This window comes from Pollicipes pollicipes, unplaced genomic scaffold (genome assembly GCF_011947565.3).
Source record: "Pollicipes pollicipes isolate AB1234 unplaced genomic scaffold, Ppol_2.1 Scaffold_7231;HRSCAF=8579_pilon_pilon_pilon, whole genome shotgun sequence".
Lineage (NCBI taxonomy): Eukaryota > Metazoa > Arthropoda > Thecostraca > Pollicipedomorpha > Pollicipedidae > Pollicipes > Pollicipes pollicipes.
This window is the reverse complement of record NW_023597034.1, coordinates 17,263,434-17,281,402: the sequence shown is the minus strand read 5'-3', so window position 1 is coordinate 17,281,402 and position 17,969 is coordinate 17,263,434. Positions and strand designations below refer to the sequence as shown.

The 17,969-nt window shown below is 59.0% G+C and overlaps 1 protein-coding gene across 1 annotated transcript; it reads right to left on the bottom strand.

Moving 5' to 3' along the window:
- Positions 1-5,195: 5,195 nt before the first annotated feature.
- On the bottom strand, positions 5,196-17,567 carry LOC119109428 (nuclear pore complex protein Nup107). Its single transcript, XM_037233042.1, has 17 exons — positions 17,421-17,567; positions 15,679-15,849; positions 15,378-15,452; positions 14,898-14,987; positions 14,389-14,570; positions 13,664-13,843; positions 12,964-13,176; positions 12,388-12,581; positions 11,556-11,706; positions 10,324-10,418; positions 9,667-9,820; positions 9,321-9,443; positions 8,159-8,551; positions 7,590-7,709; positions 6,970-7,143; positions 6,443-6,706; positions 5,196-5,790 (listed from the first exon to the last, which is right to left on the bottom strand). The coding sequence occupies exons 2-17, from the start codon at positions 15,827-15,829 to the stop codon at positions 5,686-5,688; spliced, it is 2,664 nt and encodes an 887-aa protein (XP_037088937.1). The 5' UTR covers positions 15,830-15,849; positions 17,421-17,567; the 3' UTR covers positions 5,196-5,685.
- Between the last annotated feature and the right edge of the window lie 402 nt (positions 17,568-17,969).

Genomic DNA, 17,969 nt, shown 5'->3' with positions numbered 1-17,969 from the left:
GCTGTGGTCCCCCCCCAGAACGCAAGTGGCCACGCTTCAGCTGTAGGGAAGACGATTTGATGTGGAACCGACCCGTTCGCATTCGGTGTGCACCTGTCACAGTGTCCTCCTGCGTCTTACTGTCCGCCACTGTATCTTACGGCGTCGATCGATCGCTGGTCAATGCGCTGTGTGTTAGATCATTGACTATTGATCATCGTGTGCGTTGGCGTTGATCGTTATAGCGTCCTTTCATCCTTCATCGCGCCGACCTAAATTATTTTGACCTAACACTTCCTCGTGCTGACCCGACCTGCCACACGGAGGTCATACTGACCCGGTCTGGGTGCGTCTGCAGTCGGACGGACCTCTCGGCGCTGGTCGGCGACCTGAAGATGGACACGCTCCTCGTGACGGGGGCTAAGGCATCTCACAACCACACCGTGCACACCATGCACGCCCATATGAACAAGGCCAAGTCGTCCCTGATCAAGCTGGACGACGTGGGGGACGTGCTGATCGAGGCGGTGAGTCAGCGGTCGGAGCCCGCCGCTGGCCTCGTGAGGACAGGGGACGGGGGGGGGGGGGGGTCGGGGGGGGACCTCTGGCGATCAGGGCGCTGAGCGACGCCGGGGCCGACGCCACCGGGGCCGATGCCGCCGTGTGTCATGGTGGTCAGCGGCTCCGAGTGCTGTCCCCTGACCCCTGTCTCCTGTCTCTTGTCGCGGACCGTGTCTTTGAGGGAGAACCAACTTTTGTCTCTCAGGATGTTGTGCAGCGCTGACCCCTATGTCTCAGGGATGTTCATTGTCCCAGCCCGACTCGAGCAGCCTCGTCTCCCATCCCAAAGTGTTTCTCCTTGAAACGAACGAAATCAATGGAAGGTAGCGGAAGCCGATCAGGAGGACCTGGCATGGAAAAGCAAGGTTTTATTCTAGCCCTTCAGATCTTCATTAAAACCAAGGCGTTTTCATGTTATGGCCGTTGCGCGAATGGAGAGGTTTCGTTCACGTGGCAATAACGTTTGCATTTTACCAGACAAGCAAGCCATTTAAATTTGATTGAAGCCATTATTTCGAGACTAATTACAGGCAGCCGTTAATAAGGCGACGTGTCATCAATGGTACTAAAATGTGCTAAACGAATTAGACGAGCTGAGTCAGGGCACGCTATCTTTGCACGTTGGTCACGCCCATATGGCGGCCACACCCTTTTAGCGGCTGCATCCGTGTAGCGGCCACATCCGTGTGGCGGCCACACCCGTGTGAAAGCTACCACCCCTGTGTGGCGGCCACCACCCTCGTATACAGCTGCCCCCGTGCTACAATTGTGAACGACTGCCCAATCGTATCACGGGAAGGACCAACGCATGATATGTGTGACGGACGTATGGAGGAACGCACCGACTCTGTCGCTGTCGCCTTCCACTTTCACTGGCTCTCCTTGCGTGCCTCTCTTGCGACGCCGCTCTTGCAGCGAGGTGTGGTGGCTCGTCCCTCCTCTAGTGCCTTGGCCGCTGCCGCCTCCGTGCTGAGACCGGTTGTTGTCTGGTGCCGTTGCAGCCGGAGAAGTTTGCCAACACCCTGCTGCTGTTCTGCAAGGGGCTGGGCGTGCTGACGGCGGTGAACCCGCGCACCCGCACCCTCTCCAACAGCAGCGGAGGCGCCGGCGCCACCGGCAGAAACCGCTCCATGAGCATGGAGGACTACGACCGGCCTAACGCGCGCCGGCTCTCCGTCACCAAGTCGTAAATGGTGAGGCGCGCCGCGGTTCGGGATGGCGGCCCAGGCGCGGTGCGGCCGCGCCGACGCCGGTGACACTGCGCGTTTGGAACATCTCATGTCTGGACAGGCCATGGTCTTAGGCATCATCTCTTATTGTACATGTCGGCCAAATCCTGGATAAACGTTCCTGCCTTACGTCTTTAGCAGCGTGAAATGAAACCAGTCTGACACGGGTGGCACCGCACAGATTGATACTGTGTCGTCCAATATCCAGCCAAAACCATCACGTTGGTGCCCATCCATGACCCGGTCCTGAACACAGATGAAATATGTACCGTCGGAGATGCAGTCAGCCCCACAAAGGTACGGGCAACACCGCGGCTTCACGTGACGCCGTCGTAAACCCAGCCTCTCCGCCTGCGGTGGATGTTGGCTCCGCTGAAAGCGTAGTGGTCTGAAAGCGAAAACTCTCACGGCCGGTAATACGGTCGGCAACGGCAGCTTTTGTCCCTCGGTGTCATGGCGATGCCGCCCGCCTTTGAAATGCCCGACACTGTCGTGGAGGAACGGAGCAGAGCGGCCGGCTGAGTTGAGAGGCTTGGTAATCAAGGTCGGATCCAAGATAACTGCCCGGCTTTGAGCTGCCACATGAATGTTTCCAGACGCTGCGAGTGATGAGGGCCACTCAGTCGGTTGGTGTGAGCGATGCGCCCGAAATACATCGGCTGACAGCGGCCATGACACGGGGCTCGCCAGCGACCTCCTGAAGGTGTAAGGTGTTCAGGTGGCCGTTATGGCTGGCTGATATACAGCGGCTACCGGCCAGCCCCAGTGCAACGCCACACACCACACATTCTGGTTGCATCACTGATATGAGAGCAATTCTCTGCTTCTGTAAAGCCCTCATGGTTCTGTGCCTCGATAAATCAGCAACTGAGTCGGACGCCGGCTGTGCGTTGCATCCTGATAAACCGGACGGGAAACAGAGTCTCCCGCTCCCTCCTCCCCATGTGGTGGCATCGAGCCGTGCCCCGGGGCGGCAGGGCCTCTCACGGGGGTATCCTCTCAGGGCGGCGGCAGGGCCTCTCACGGGGTATCCTCTCAGGGCGGCGGCAGGGCCTCTCACGGGGACATCCCGGCGCGGTCGGTCAGCGGTCTGCCGTACCGCAGTCGTTAACCGGCCGGCGTCAGTTGGCAGCGGCCGAGCGTGTCGCGCACGTCGCCATCTGGCCGCCAACGGTCAGTGGTGTGGCCGCCATCGGTCAGTGGTGTGGCCGCCATCGATCAGTCGTCACTGGTGATGCCTCCTCGCAGTGACCCAGCCTGCCGCCGCCGAACAGCGGCCTCTGGCCGGCGGAGGCTGTACGAGAAACGGGATGAGACGATGACCTGTACGCCGCCTATACTGCCGTCTCGTTCGAGTAGGCCTTGTCGGCGACTCGACCGTGCGCTGTTGTAAAAGTGGATGGCTGTGCGATTGGAAGCCGCCGAGTGATGCTCTACAACAATGCTGACCTTGTGTAGACGTTTGGTGTGGTTCGTCCCAAGCCGCCTCAGAACGCTTATGTTCTCGTGCCTTCCTGTAAGCGGTATACAGTATCGTCCGCCTCTTCACTACAAATATTATAGCCGTGGGTCCTGGGTGCCACGTAAACTACGATGTTCCCTGTGAACTGAGCAGCCCTCACCGGCGCTGCGTGTCATTTGCGCCGACCGGCTGCGTCACCACCTGTTAGTTCTTGCGTTTCCACATGTGATTTTCACTGAGAAGAGCTGGCAAGGGACGATGGAACAGGACGGGATGCACAGGACTATTTTTGGACGCGTTGTCGGGTGTGTTTATTAAGAGGCGTTGGAATCCGAGGAATCTTCGAAATTTGCCTATTTTACCGAAGCTGAAACCACATAAGGCGCTCTATGTCAAGCCCCCCAGTCTGTCACATCTCGAAATGACCGAGTCAGCTGGCTTGCAAAACGAAAACACCTGTGTTGCATCACCCCATCTCTTCGCGTGGTTTGCAAAATGAGACTCGGCTTTGAATATCACTGTTCGCAAGTTCATCCTCACCTGACTGCCACGCCCAAGTTTGCCCTGGCAGCGTCTGTTGCGTCTGGTACGATGTTGCGCCTGTTGAGTCTGTTGATCTGTTGCGTCATCGACGTCCGCTGCATTGATGGATCACCGGCGCCTGTTGCATTGTTGGTTCACCGGCGTCTGTTGCATGGTGGGATCTCCAGCGTCTGTTGCATTGTTGGTTCACCGGCATCTGTTGCACTGTTGGTTCACTGGTGTCTGTTCTGCTGCATTTCACACACCGCCCTATTAACACCTGCCACACCACTATCCGTGGGGTGTTGTATCAACGTGATGCGACCAGTGTCCATCGGTCCCGATCAATTGCAGCTGTGCTGTGTCCTCGGCTCTGTCAGTGTCATCTGTCCGTGTCCATCGGCTCCCGCGGCAGTGTCAGTTGTCGCTGTGGATCAGCTTCCGTGGTCCCCCAGCTGTCCCGCTGTTTCGCCGTCCATCCTCCGCTGTCCGCGGGCGAACATCAGCGCAGTCAGCGAATGCCGCATGAGCGCGCCGACTGACGACGCGTCCTGGTTGCAGATGCGCCGGCCGAGCCGCCGGAGATGACCCCGAGGAGGCCGCCACGGAGGGGGGGGGGGAGCGAGTGAGAGGAGGGCGGCTCGGTGGCGGCCGCGGCGCGCGCCGCTGCCGCCGTCACCTGTAGATACGCCGGAGGGCCCAGCCGGGCCCAGCCGACTGTAGATACGGCGCAGGAGCCGCCAGCCAGCGGCGCCGCGGGCGCCGGCCCGCCGCGACGTCCCTCGCCCTCCTGCGACTCTTGCTAGGTTAAGGGTGGCCAGTGGCCGGGCTCCAGTAGTGCCGTCGGTAGGCTTGGGGCGCCCGGTGCGCGCGGCGTGGCGCCGGTGGGCGCGCGGTCGGCCGCCGGTCACGGCCAGCCCGCCCCGCTCCGTCTCGACCGGCCCACAGCTCAAAGCGTACAATCGAGGCGTGGGTGTGTGCGGCGTCGCCCCGGCGCCACCGGCTACGCCGCGGCCGCGCGGGCCCGCAGAAATACACCGCAGCCCCTCACCCGCGTGTCGTTTGTCGTCGCGGCGGCGCCGGGTACCGCACGAGGGTGGCGGGTGGTGCCGCTGCCGCCATCGGCAGCCGTGCCCAGAGCTGAGGGCAGACATGGCACCGCCTGACAAGCACCGGCAGACATCATTAGCCGTCTGTTTACAAGACAGGACGGCACGCAAAAGAAAGGTCGTCCGACCGGCCGGCGACTGATCCTCATTAGGCCGGAGCGCCCGCGGCGCTGACTGTAGAGCGCGCCGACGGCATCGGTTTCTCGGCACCTGGCGGCAACTGCGCTCGTCTGACGTCGGTCGGCCGTGGCGTGATCCCGCAGCGAACAGGTCGCGCTATTCTGTTCTGAACCGGGAAGAGCCTGACAGACATCACGTCGGGAGAGCCTAGTGTAATAAGCCAGCCGTGTATTCCAACAAAAAACTGAGTCCGCCATAGCGGTGTGAAGAGCGCCCACGACACATACCATTCTGCGCACTTTGACATGACGTCACGGGCCTCGATGCGGCGAAGGCCACCGCGTGGTTCAAGCCAGTTGAGCGCGCCGACGCCAAGGGTTCACCTGAGCGCCCCAGATTCACTTCAGCGTCACGGGTTCCCTCAGCGCCACGGGTTCACTTCAGCGCCATGGGTTCCCTCAGCCCCACGGGTTCACCTGGGCGCCCCGGATGCACCTGAGCGCCACGAGTGCACCTCAGCGCCACGGGTTCACCGGAACGCCACAGGTTCACCTGAGCACCCGGAGAGCAGGGAAAGCAGACCGCGTGCGGGCGACCGGACACGAGAGACACAGAGGTGTCACCACCGCGGGACGCACCCGTCGCCGTGGCGGCACCGGCGGGTCCCGGCCAGCGGCGCCGCCGTCGAGCCGCCGCCCCGGCCTCACTGGAACGGGTAGCCGAGGGCGTCCAGGTTCTGGTCAAGCAGCTCGAGCGAAGTCTCGCGCAGCTTACCCAGCAGACTCTGCAGCTCTAGCTGGCTGAACTCCTGGAACGGCGACAGGCGGCAATCAGAGCGGCGTCAGGCTCACTGGTTTTCACCGACACACGAGCGTCGGCCAGGTCCAGCAGGCCAACACGCGAGCGTCAGCCAGGTCCGGCAAACCGACACACGAGCGTCAGCCAGGTCCGGCAAGCCGACACGACAGGTCATTATGCGCCGCCGACCCCGGCGGAGTCCAGACACCCAACATCCGTCACCCGACGTCCAATAAGTCGTCCTGGCTTTACCCGCGGATTGTCCGAAAGCCGTGCCTTGTACGCGCAGCACTACTAATTAGGCGCCCAGCAGTACCTTTGGCGCTAGTTTCGCAGCTGGTACGGCACCAATCCATACCCAGTGCAACCGGTACGGAGCCGGTCGTACCGCTGGCCTCATGCCTTGAACAGCTGGTACCCCGTACCTACGCGTACCCTGTACACTGTTGGCGACGCACTCGGCTACGCCTTGCATATCTCATGCTCCACACCCGTCCGCACCTTGCTCACTGCTGACACCGTACACAGATGTACAATCCACAGGTGGACCGTTCTCGGTCGTATCTCGCACAGCGGGTACCGCACTCGACCGTGTGTCGCTGGCGCTTACGGCGCCCTCCGTGCCCTGCGCAGCAGGCGGCTGATGGCGCTCCCGGTCGTACCTTGTACAGCTGGTACTCCTCCCCGGCCACCAGGTCGGCCAGCTGCGTCGCCTCCTTCAGGCGCTGGCTGCTGTGCAGCACCTTGTGTAGGACGGCCACCGTCTGCGGCACGTACAGCCGGCGCAGGTCCGCCATCTGTTGCTGCCGCGCCGGCTCCTCGGTCCCGTCGACGGCCGACGGCGGTGCTGCCGGCGCCTGCGGCCGGTCGGCCATCCACCCGCCGTCGGGGAACATGAGGACATTGTACAGACGCTCGGTGGTCGTCTGAGAACGGAGACAGAGACGTTACGGACAGCCGAAGGCGTTGGCGCACGCAGCGCTCCGGCTCTGGAGCCTACAACCATGAGGCCAGCACAAACACAAGCACAGCGGAAACTCAGCTGGGTGACATCACGTCATGAACGGCTATGCATGGAACGTCACAACTTGTGACGTTTTATGCCCGTGTTATACGCAACACACTAGTGCCAGCCAATCCAGACATCCCAGGAAAACGGTGGCGTCGTCACCAGCTATCTCTGCCCCACCTTGGTGATGGCGGTATGCGCCGTCTCCCATCGCTCCACGGCTGACTGGTACTGCTTGAGCCGCTGCTCGTGCGCCACCGTCTCCGTGAAGGAGGCGCCCTCTCGCAGCTCGGGCTGGCGCGGCCGCTGGTTGTAAAACTGCTCCGACCAGTCGATATACGCATCCTGCCCCAACTGGATGGGGCATGGCGTCAGCGTACCGGGGCGGGCGGGGGCGTTGGGGGACGCTAGCAGACGCAGAGGTACGTCAGAGAGCGATTGAGGGCACAGCCGATTTACGCAGCTGGAGAGGACGAATGTCATTATGGTCAGTCCAGCACGTCAAGCACAATTGGGGAACGCGACAGCTAAGGCAGCAGGACACCGCCGCATCCCAACGATCCTTACACGCGCGCGCGCGAGGGTAGTGCCGAACTGTGCCTGTTGAAGAATGACAGCATAAGGGGCGGGGCTTGCCAGATCTCAGAGGCGCCTGGAGCCACCCCACAGCAGCGCAAGGGCCGCCCCACAGCGGTACCAGACTCGCCGGATCGCGACAGAACGCGACGTCAGCCCGCGGCGGCGCCAGGTCAACCGGACCATCGGCGCTGCGGCACCGCTGCCGTGAGGGGCCAGCTCACCAGGAACGCCTTGACGCAGAGGTGCTCCTTGATCACATTGTCCTGGTCCGGTGGCAGCTCGGTCTCGTTGGAGGAGGCCTTCCACAGCTCGAGGACGGTGGCCACACTGTCGTCCGGGATCTGCCGGCCCGGCAGCGGCGCACAGCGCTCTCACAGGTGCCGCGGCACACCCCCGCCACGCGACGCTCAACACGCCAGAGGTGGTGGCCAGCGCTCAAAACGGCTACCCACGGCGACGCACCAGAGGTGCCGCTGCACCGACGGCGTGGTTTGGGTGTCAGCCGCCCAGCGCTGACAACCACACACAGTCGCGCGGCGTCCACTGCGCCGAATATCCAGGATATCATCAAGCGGTTCCCGCCATTATCTGTTGCTGGGAACCAACGGCAAGCATTCCCAAAATCAACATACAAGCCACATGGAACACAAATCTCCCAGAACCGTCACGCCACGACTCCTCACCAGCGGTCTCGGCGCCAGCTCGGCGCGCGGTCCACGGTCCCCACGGTCCCCGGCGGGGTGCCGCTCCCGCCTCCCACGCCCTGCCGCTCCTCCGCCGCCGCTCTCACCTGCCGCATGAGCTCGCGGGCGGCCGGCAGTTTGCGGGCAAGCAGCAGGCGACGGCACACGGCGTTCGCCTCGCGCAGGGCGTCGGGCCGCTGGCTCGGCTCGAACAGCAGCCACTGCACGGCCGTCAGACAGCGCCGGTCGTCGTCGCTGGTCTCGGGTGCCAACTCGGCGGCGGGCGCGGCGGGCGGCTGGCGGCGCGCGGCGCGCACCACGGCCAGCGCCGCGGCCGGCGCGTCCAGGCCGGCCCGCTCCGCCAGGCGCAGCGCCTCCAGCCTCTCGGCCGGCTCGGTGATGGTCTGCAGGAGGGCCGCGTACCAGCGCACCTGGTCGGCCGGCGGCAGCAGGCAGGCGTAGCCCGCCACCAGCGGCACCGACCGCCGCCGCACCAGGCTCTGCCGGCCGCAGACGCGCGTCACAGTCCGCGCTCACGCCGGACGCTGCAGCGCGCGCGCGCCGAACAGTGGGCCGCCCACGAGGCGCCAACTCACACGGCCGCTGCAACAGCAAACCGGCTGTCCAGCACGTACAGACGCTCATCAACACCGCAACAGCAAACCGGCTGACCGACGGGCACAGCCTGACATCGGAGCAGCAACGTCACACTGGCTGTCCTGTCCGTGCAACCTCACAACGACGCGGCAACAGCGGACGGGCAGCCCATCAGACAAAAGCTGGCACGCACGCGTTGCAGGCAAACAGGCTGGGCACGTCTCGAACGGGCACGATCTGGGAACGACGCGGCAGCGACAACCTGGCTGCTCAGCAGTGATACGACAAAATCTCCTCCAGTACTCATAATTCCTAGACGCCCAATTCAGCCTCAGGATTTATAAGACGTCGAAGCCGGAATAACGAGTGACACTTGCGGCCCATCCATGCCGAGCATATATCCATAGCGGACGGTGCTCGCCGGCTCGACATAGAAAAGTCGCAACCAAGCAACAAGTGAGAGCGACCACCAAAGGCAGGTGTCTTGACAAAAATCCCGCCCGGCCTGTAGCTAACATGCACAAATACCGGTGTATCTAAATGCAAATACCTCATGCGGCATGACAGTAAGCGCGACAAAAAGCCGGCCCTCGCGCCGCCGCTGACTGCGTTCGGCGCATGGCCACGCAGTCGGCCGACGCTGGCCACATCCCCAGACGGAGCCGGCCTCACCTCGACGTAGGCCTGTAGGACGGTGACGCAGTGTTCGTGCGAGACGTCGTCGCCGGCGCACTGGCGCACGAACAGCACGATGTGCGCTAGCGAGCGCAGCAGCTGCTCACTGCCCTCGTGCTCCTGGTGACGACCGACGTTTCGAGGCCACGGTCACAGACCAAACAGGCCAAACACAGGTCACAGATCACAGCAGGGTTAACCTGGGGCAAGGGTGAGCACAGGACCGAGCGTCACAGCATGGGGTCAACGCAGCCTCCAGAGCGCCACGGAGCACACGATGCGGCCGAAGCCGCTCGTGCTGGGTAGCCGGACGTCAGCGGCGGAACGGCGCAGGCTCACCGACCTCGCAGAAGGCGGCCATCTCCGCCACCATGGTCGCCTCCTCGCCCAGGATGGCGCAGCGCTGTATGGTGTTGTAGAGCCGCACCACGGGGTCGGGCTGGCGCTCGCTGCCCTCCAGCGCGGCGACGTCCGCGAACATGCTGGCCAGCGACCCGCTGCGGCGCGCCCAGCGGTCAGACGCGGCGGCGCCACGCGCTCTTACAATGGCGCTTTGAAGTCTGACACTCACTATTAGTGGCATTAGTATGCCACGCACCCATGCACCCGTGAAGGTGGGCACTCGTCAGCAAGCTGAAGAAGACTTCGGCTCACATTAACTTTGCTGACTTGCGATAAAGTGGATATCAGGTATGTGCAGCACGATATATCAGGTTTAAAACGTTAACCCTTTACAAAGGGTTCAAGATGCAGCAATATATTCAACTACCAGCTTTTATATTAGTTTGAGAACAGAAATCACACATCAGAAGTCAGGACTTAACATCGATTTCTTATGCGTTTGACGTTTGCCCAATATAAAACGATGAGGTGGTTCCTCGCAGTATCCATGCAACCTACATGTTCCGAGCTCAAGGGACCACACGCTATTACGTCACAAGCAGTCTGACCGCGCCCTGTCAGCGTCGGCAGCCCGCCCGGCTGTGGAGCCGCCGCTGACCTGTCGGCCGGGTAGTGCGGCGGCAGCGGCTGCAGGTCCCGCAGTGACCGCGTGTTGGCTCGCACTTCCGCCTCCACCCGCGAGTCCACGAACACCTGCGCGACGGGGGCGGAACGCTACAGACCCCGGCGACCGGCGGCGCCGCCCAGCTGACCGCCGGCGTCACGCGCACTGATCCGGCTCGGCGCCCCTGATGCCTGTGGGCGTCTTGTTACACACGGCAAGACACTGTCAGCGCTCACTGACGCCTTGTGGGCGTCTTGCGACATATGACAAGACACTGTCGGCGCTCACTGACGCCTTGTGGGCGTCTTGCGACATATGGCAAGACACTGTCAGCGCTCACTGACGCCTTGTGGGCGTCTTGCGACATATGGCAAGACACTGTCAGCGCTTGTTTACCAAGCCTTAGAACACCCGATGATGTAGCGCAGACTGAGCATCGCTATGCCTCAGGCTGCTTAAAAATTACATCCCATGATCGGAAGCAGGGGAACAATGGCGACAAAGTTGCTGTGACGGAGCCGTCAGAGCGCGTACCTTTTAAGGGGAGTATTTCACAATTCGTATGGGGTTTTCAACTGAGATGGCCAAATTGAAGATCGTTCCGTGCAATTCAAAGCCCCGTCCTCCATAAGATCTAAACCCCGTTAGTTTCTGTTCTAAACGCCCGCGAAGATGTGCAAACTATTTCAGGCAGGGGGCTATTTCGAGGTCACCCGGGCATCCATGTCATACAAACGTCATTCAAATTATGTCATTCCATTAGTCATGCGGCGATCAAGGCCAAGACAAATATAATTGTCGAGTCGTTCATATCTGGCGTTCATGGGCACGACATCCAGACATAACGGCCATCAGTTGGCTCTCAATCAGTGTTGTGCAATGTACAATTCTGTCATCAAACAATAACGTATCGAGGACATTTACTAAACAGAGAAACTATGTCGTCTAGCGCAGTCTTTTCCACTTTAAAGTGTACTAATAGTTGAAAGTGAGCTTAGTTTATCATATCTGGCACTTGTTTAAATTTCTTCAAATGGAGAATTCCTTTAGATGGGGAAAATGACACATCATGAACATGTCCGTCGAGTGGAGACGGCCACTGACACATGCCTGCCATACCGTACTATCCTGCCCTGATCACGATCCGGATGAAACCATCGGCCGCTAGCCCGGGCGCCCCGCGCCACAGTCCCCTGAAGCGCCGGCCCGGCGACGCGCCAGCTGACCTTGAAGTGCGCCCAGACGCGGTCCTCCCAGGAGACGCAGACGGGCAGCAGCACGGCCAGGTTACCGCACAGCGCCGCCAGAAGGGCGCGCTCGTGCACGTCGTGACGCACGTCCTCCGAAAGCTGCCAGGCGGCCAGCTTCCACAGATCCCTGGCGGCGGCCCGGCGGCAAGTCACGTCACGTCACACGGGCGCAGAGCCAGCGGCGCCGGTCACGGTGCGTCGGCGGGCCGGCTTCATCACGGTCGCGGCACGGACCACGGGCGCAGAGCCAGCGGTGCCGGTCACGGCGTGCCAACGGGCCGGCTTCATCACGGCCGCGGCATGGACCACGGGCGCAGAGCCAGCGGCGCCGGTCACGGCGTGCCAACGGGCAGGCTTCATCACGGCCGCGGCATGGACCACGGGCGCACAGCCAGCGGCGCCGGTCACGGTGTGCCAGCGGGCCGGCTTCATCACGGCCGCGGTACGGACCACGGGCGCGGGAGCTATTCGCCCAGCACGACATCATAAGGCTACTGTTGAAATGGAATCATGCCGCACGCAGGGGATGGAATGATAGAGAACGGGCGAGCGAGAAAATGGTGAGAGAAAACGGTGAGAGTGATATCCGGTGCGAATGATCGAAGGCGTATGGTGGTAGGGATAAAAATTGATTGAGGGGAAAAGAACGCACTGAAAAATGTTCGCCGAGGAAAAGCACACAAGCACAAGTATTGGGATGGAAAGAAACAAATGGCAAAATGTGGACAGACTAAGGTAAGGTGGGCGGCACCGCACGGGTGCTCCGGTACCACCCGCCCGTCCCGCACCAGCCGGCTGTCTCACTCACCGGAGCCGGTTGCCCTGCACCGGCTGGGCTGCGACGGAGGGCTGCTCGAAGTTGGGGTCGTGGTGCAGTTTCCAGCCCTCGAGCGCGGCGGCGCGCCACGGCTGGCCCACCTTCAGACACAGCTCCTGGGCCTCCGCCATCTGGCCGGCCCTCACCAGCACGAACATGTAACGCAGCAGGCGGCGCTCGTCGTCCTGCCGGCCACGCGGGGTCACGGGGTCACGCGGGGTCGCACAAGGGTCAGAGGTCAGCCACGGAGTGGAGATCACACATGACACAAGCACAGGTCAGAGCTATGGCGCCCCGACCCCGGTATCGCCCCGACCATCGGTCCAAGCCTCGTGCAGACCAGCGAACTGGCTGTGCGGCTCACTTATCCCCTTCTGTGTATCCTTCAGCCTCGTCAGATGGGTCACCGGGCTCGTCCGGACCGCTCCCTGCTCACCGGACGCTCACCTGACACGGGGCAGGGAAGTGAAGCGGGCTAACGTCGGCCACGACACGTCACGGGCACGTTCCGTCACGCCGCCGCCGCCTTTGTCAGCAGGCTGCCGCGGTCGGACGGACGCTTCTCACCTGGTCCAGGTCATGCAGCTTGGAGCCCTCTCGCACGGGTCCGTCCGGGTCCATGCTCTCGGTGAGGCCGGCCGGCGGCGCCGGCGCCTGCAGCGCGTGCAATGTATTCTCCCAGGCGACGGCCGTGTTGCCGAAGAACTCCACCTTGTCCATGTAGCTGCTGACGAGGTCGTCGGCGGCGCACAGTTCTAGCCAGTCCACCACGATTTGAGCCTGCGCACGGCACGCCAGCGATCACACAGCGGCCGATCGGCGGGGAACGGCTGGCGTTTAGCCGTCACCAACCACTGCCAGCCGGGCTTGACAGCTCAACGAACAGCGTGGACTAGAAAGTGGACAGCAAGGAAAAGCGTGCCGAGGGGGGGGGGGGACGCTGGAACTGGGTTCCGGCGGTTTCGAGCCGTCGGATCGTGGTTACAACCGGTTTTCCTGCACTCAGTCTACCATACAATACCCGGAAAACCACGCGGTCGCTTCCTTTACGCAGTCCGGTATTTGCAGTCACTCCACCACCAGCTGACCCCTACGTTGTTAAGGAGAGCGCAAACCACCGCCGGCACAAGACGGCAGCAGCAGTCTACCACTGCACAGGCGAGGCGTCAGCGACCCGCTGACCCGCCGGTGGGAGACCAGTGACCCGCTGACCCGCCGGTGGAATGCCAGCGACCCGCTGACCCACGCCAGTGACCCGTTGACCCACCTGCCGCACGGTGGTGTCGCCCTTGAACAGGTTTTCGGCGATGCGGCTGTCGGAGAGGGGCTTGTTGACAGCGTCCACCAGCATGGCGCCGACGTCCTCCGACTGCACCAGCAGCCTGTCCCGGTACAGCGAAGCCAGCAGCCGCCACGTGTTGCGCTCCTTCGAGAGGTGCTCGTGCAGCTGGGGGAGGCGAGGGGGACAGTCAGACCGTGCTGCCACAAGGCGCGGTGGCCGGCGGTGGCCGCCGGGGCTCCGGGACGCTCGGCCTCGACGGCTGAACGCCACACAAGCCAACCACGGGGTTCCGCGAACGCGGAGACGAGTGCAACATGCAGGAATCCACATCCAGATGTCCGTGAACAAATCCCCAGGAATCTGGGTGGTAACTTTGCAGGTAGGAAAGAAGTGCAAACTTATGTGAGAAAAGCACAGGGGTTGTAGAAGAACACAATATGACAAACAGAATCGGGTCAAGAAGCTTATGTAGCGACCCGCAGCGGTCTGACGAGGAATGTACGAAGTCGACATCACATAAAGCACACACGGGCTCCGCCAGCCACTATGACTGCCCGAACCGCCAGGAGGCAGAGACCACAACAGCGCAGAGACCGCGCGCACCTCGCGCGCAGCCCGTGCAGGTGAGCAAACACGACTTCCGCTGTTGACAGCGCGACGGCGGATGACAGAGCCAGAGCAGCGGAGTTCCGGGCCGCGGGTCGGCTCACCTGCTGTGTGGCGGGCAGGTGGGTGGTGCCGCGGCGCGCCGGCACGCGCCGGATCAGCCGGCTCAGGCGCTCCACATGCCGCTCCGTCAGCAGCTGGTAGTCGTCCAGCTGTTCGAACACCTCGTGCTGGGCCGGATAGCGCTGCAGCGCCTCCAGAAACTCGTCCGACAGACTGGCCACGGCTGCCGACGGCCGGCGGTCACACCCGAGGGCAATAGTGGGCGAGAGGGAGAGAAAGACGGCGAGTGGGCGAAAGGTCAAGTGGCTAAACTCTCCACAAAGACATAGTCCGGAGGCTGGATGTTTGACGTGGGCGTGATCAAATTCAAACCAGCGTTTACACCGAGAATGGTAGTTTGGAGACGATATTATTATTCTGAGACAAGTGGCTGTTTGGTTGAAATGCTACCAAACACACAGTTCATGGCACATTGCGGGGCGGGGCCGTTTTTGACATTGTCATCCATTACAAATGTCCCTTATGCCAGTCGTATACAATGGTAGGCTACCTTTTTCGCCGGGATCCTCATCGATTAGCATCGTCATCTCCGTTTCCTCTTGCAAGGAATCGTCAATCACAGACAAATCACACATTGCACCTGAAATGGTTAATGGTGCAATTAGTGGCTGTCTGGTTAGACAATTAAATGGTGCATCATGGTTTTCGATGGTCTGCTGGGTAAGGTGATGCAGCAACACACTAATACTCAACAAGCCGTCGTGAGCGCGGCAACCTCATGGGTTCTACTACGATTTAGAAAGCGCAAAAGACAGATCTTGTTTGAACGTACCAGTGTTTGGAAAGTACACCACAGGCACTGCATAAATTAATTACCCACAAACTCTTATGCCTCAGTCATTGTAATGAGTTCAATACCACAAGCCAGGCGCGATTTCCTCCACAACAAGTCAATATATTTACGTGACCCGAGTTCCGGGGGGAGGGGTAGGGCAGTACATCAGATAATGCCAGGCCGGTCAGCACTCACTCTGGCGGAGGCCGACCGCGGTTGAAGTCAGGTCCATAGTCAGGTCATCCGCCAGGCCGCTTCGCCTGGACACCACTGCAACGCATCCCCGGGGGCATCACATGGCGCGAGTGGGACCCGTACTCACTGCTAGGCCATTCAAAGCAGGTATGTGGTCAATGTGCGCTACATTGAAAACATTGACGCATGTGGACACAGAGTCTTGCTGCGCCCAGAGGCCATCTGGCGAGGCTGGCGTGGCGGGGCCTCCCACACTGTAACCTGACCGCGTGCGACACAGCTGTGCACTGCTGCAACCCACGTGAGCGCCGGCTGGTGGGCCGGCCGGAGACGGAGCGGCGCGTCCTGAGGATGGCCGACGGACTCTGGATGGCCTCGTCCAGCCGCTGCAGTGTGCGCTCCATCAGGTCACTGTGCCGACTGCTGGAGTGACGCGGCTCCGGTGTATCCATGGCGGCCGGCTTCCGTCAGTCTGTGACCAAATAAACAAGGGATGATATGGTAACAGGTGTGGGACACTATCAGGACAATATATATACATATATATGTGTGTGTGTATATAAACATCAGCCACAGAAAGAATACCATGCAGCTAGGACACAATCACACATTTAACTGATACTACTACAGAACAGACCTGTGTGCATGAAGGAGAGCTCTGAATGTTACAAACATGGCAGCAAATTAAGGCCATATATTTGGTAATTTGGAGTTATCAAATTGCAAAATCAGAACATATCACACAATAAGGTACATACAGAATGAAATGGCATTGAATTAATCAACTTAGTAACTTGAAACTATTCACGTAAATGATACACTATAAAAAAGCATTCATCAAACACACAATGGGTTCCCTCACAGAGTATGTTATATTTAATTCAATGATTACATACTGTTGCCTTCAAACAGCACTTGCCACATGCGGGAAGACCAGGTGATATTCACATGTTCATCAACACTCCAATGTGTCCCACCCACACCAGTTTCTTGCTGGCAGCCTACACGGGGTCACAACATGTGACGATGCTGCCAAAACATCAGTCAGGACAACACTGATGCAACCTTGGCATGAGCATCTCACATGGCACCCACAGAAATGTTTTCATTGAATCCTTGGTCCAGCTCTCACTGGGTCTGACATGCTTTGGTTATATGGTTAATTGATTTACTATTTGAATGTTTTGTGTATGCAGTATGAATTATCAAGCATGATTACATATGCAATGAATAATGGCCAGTCAAATATCCGATATATGTATATATATATATATATATATATATATATATATATGTATGTATATACATCCAATACATGACTGGGTGTCTACATTTAGTTCCATGAGGATTAGTCATAGACTACTTAGAATTAAGTGCTGTAATATTGCTGGTGAAGTAATATTACTACTGATATAATATAGTACTGTAACATTACTGGTGTAATATTACTACCGATAGTAATATTATTGATAGTAATATTACTGAAAATAATATTTACAGCATTCACACAATCAAACACATAATCTCAAGCAAATTATACAACTATTGTTGTTATATTACGACCTATGCATCTGCTCGTCAAGCCAGCAATCACTATCTATGAGACCCTGGCTTTACTGCTCAGTCATTCATTTGACTTCTGAAGAACAATACCTCGTCATTTGTCATCTGAATCTAATTACTAGAAGAATTAGTTGCAAAGTATTGGCAGCAACCACAACTTAGGTTAGTTGCCATTGTACATGGTGATACAAATGCAGCCTTGCCTGCACACCTATATTTAGTTCCACAAACACAAGTCATAAAGACTGCTGAGAATTTAGTACTGTAATATTGCTGATAATGTTATATTATTGATGGTAAAATGACTGATATTAATACATTCATATATATATGCAGAAATTTCAGAAGATGCTGACCAACAGCTCTTCTATAACGCATGGACAAAATCAAATCGAGAATTTAGCTTGGACACGCGCCACCCAGGCTATCTGAAACGTTCCTCCACCTGTCTGGCAGGATCACATAGCATGAGCACCTCACCGCTTCGTGAAGTGCGATGCCCTTTCACGAACGGGGAACAAATCGGCGCGGAAGTTTAGCTGGTTCCGACACCGAACACCCAGTAATCGTACTACGTTAGACAATGCTTATCAACACACAATTTTCGAACCAGCGGCACGCTCGTGCTCTGGCCGTGATCGCACGTTCGTGAAGTTGGCATCACATGCACATCCAGATTCGAATCCATATTCCAGATTCAGCGCACTCCTCAGATTGGCCTGAAACTGTGCATACAGATACAGTTTAATCTCGTGAGTATAATGAGCACAAAATCTTGGACCGGTACGCCTTATCACCGGAGATATATCAATATGAAAGATCACAATAAAAATGACGGACTCCTTCAATTCTTTGTAAACTCCGTAGACTGGTAGATATCGACCTCCTGATTACGAAAAATACAAAATGTTGGTCCGGTACGCTACATCAAAAAGGTTATAGCTGTTCTAGGGGGCCCATCATCGCAGCTTGAGAAATTGGTCGGGCTGGCGGCTGGTTAACGATAGGCAGTGACGTCACAAAGTCGCA

Excerpts from the sequence above, each read along its gene's own strand:
- LOC119109428 (XM_037233042.1), bottom strand. The coding sequence starts at position 15,829 with ATGGATACACCGGAGCCGCGTCACTCCAGCAGTCGGCACAGTGACCTG. Across the intron at positions 13,177-13,663 it reads GCGACACCACCGTGCGGCAG|GCTCAAATCGTGGTGGACTG; the intron begins GTGGGTCAACGG and ends TGCCGTGCGCAG. Across the intron at positions 8,552-9,320 it reads TCCTACAGGCCTACGTCGAG|AGCCTGGTGCGGCGGCGGTC; the intron begins GTGAGGCCGGCT and ends TGCGGCCGGCAG.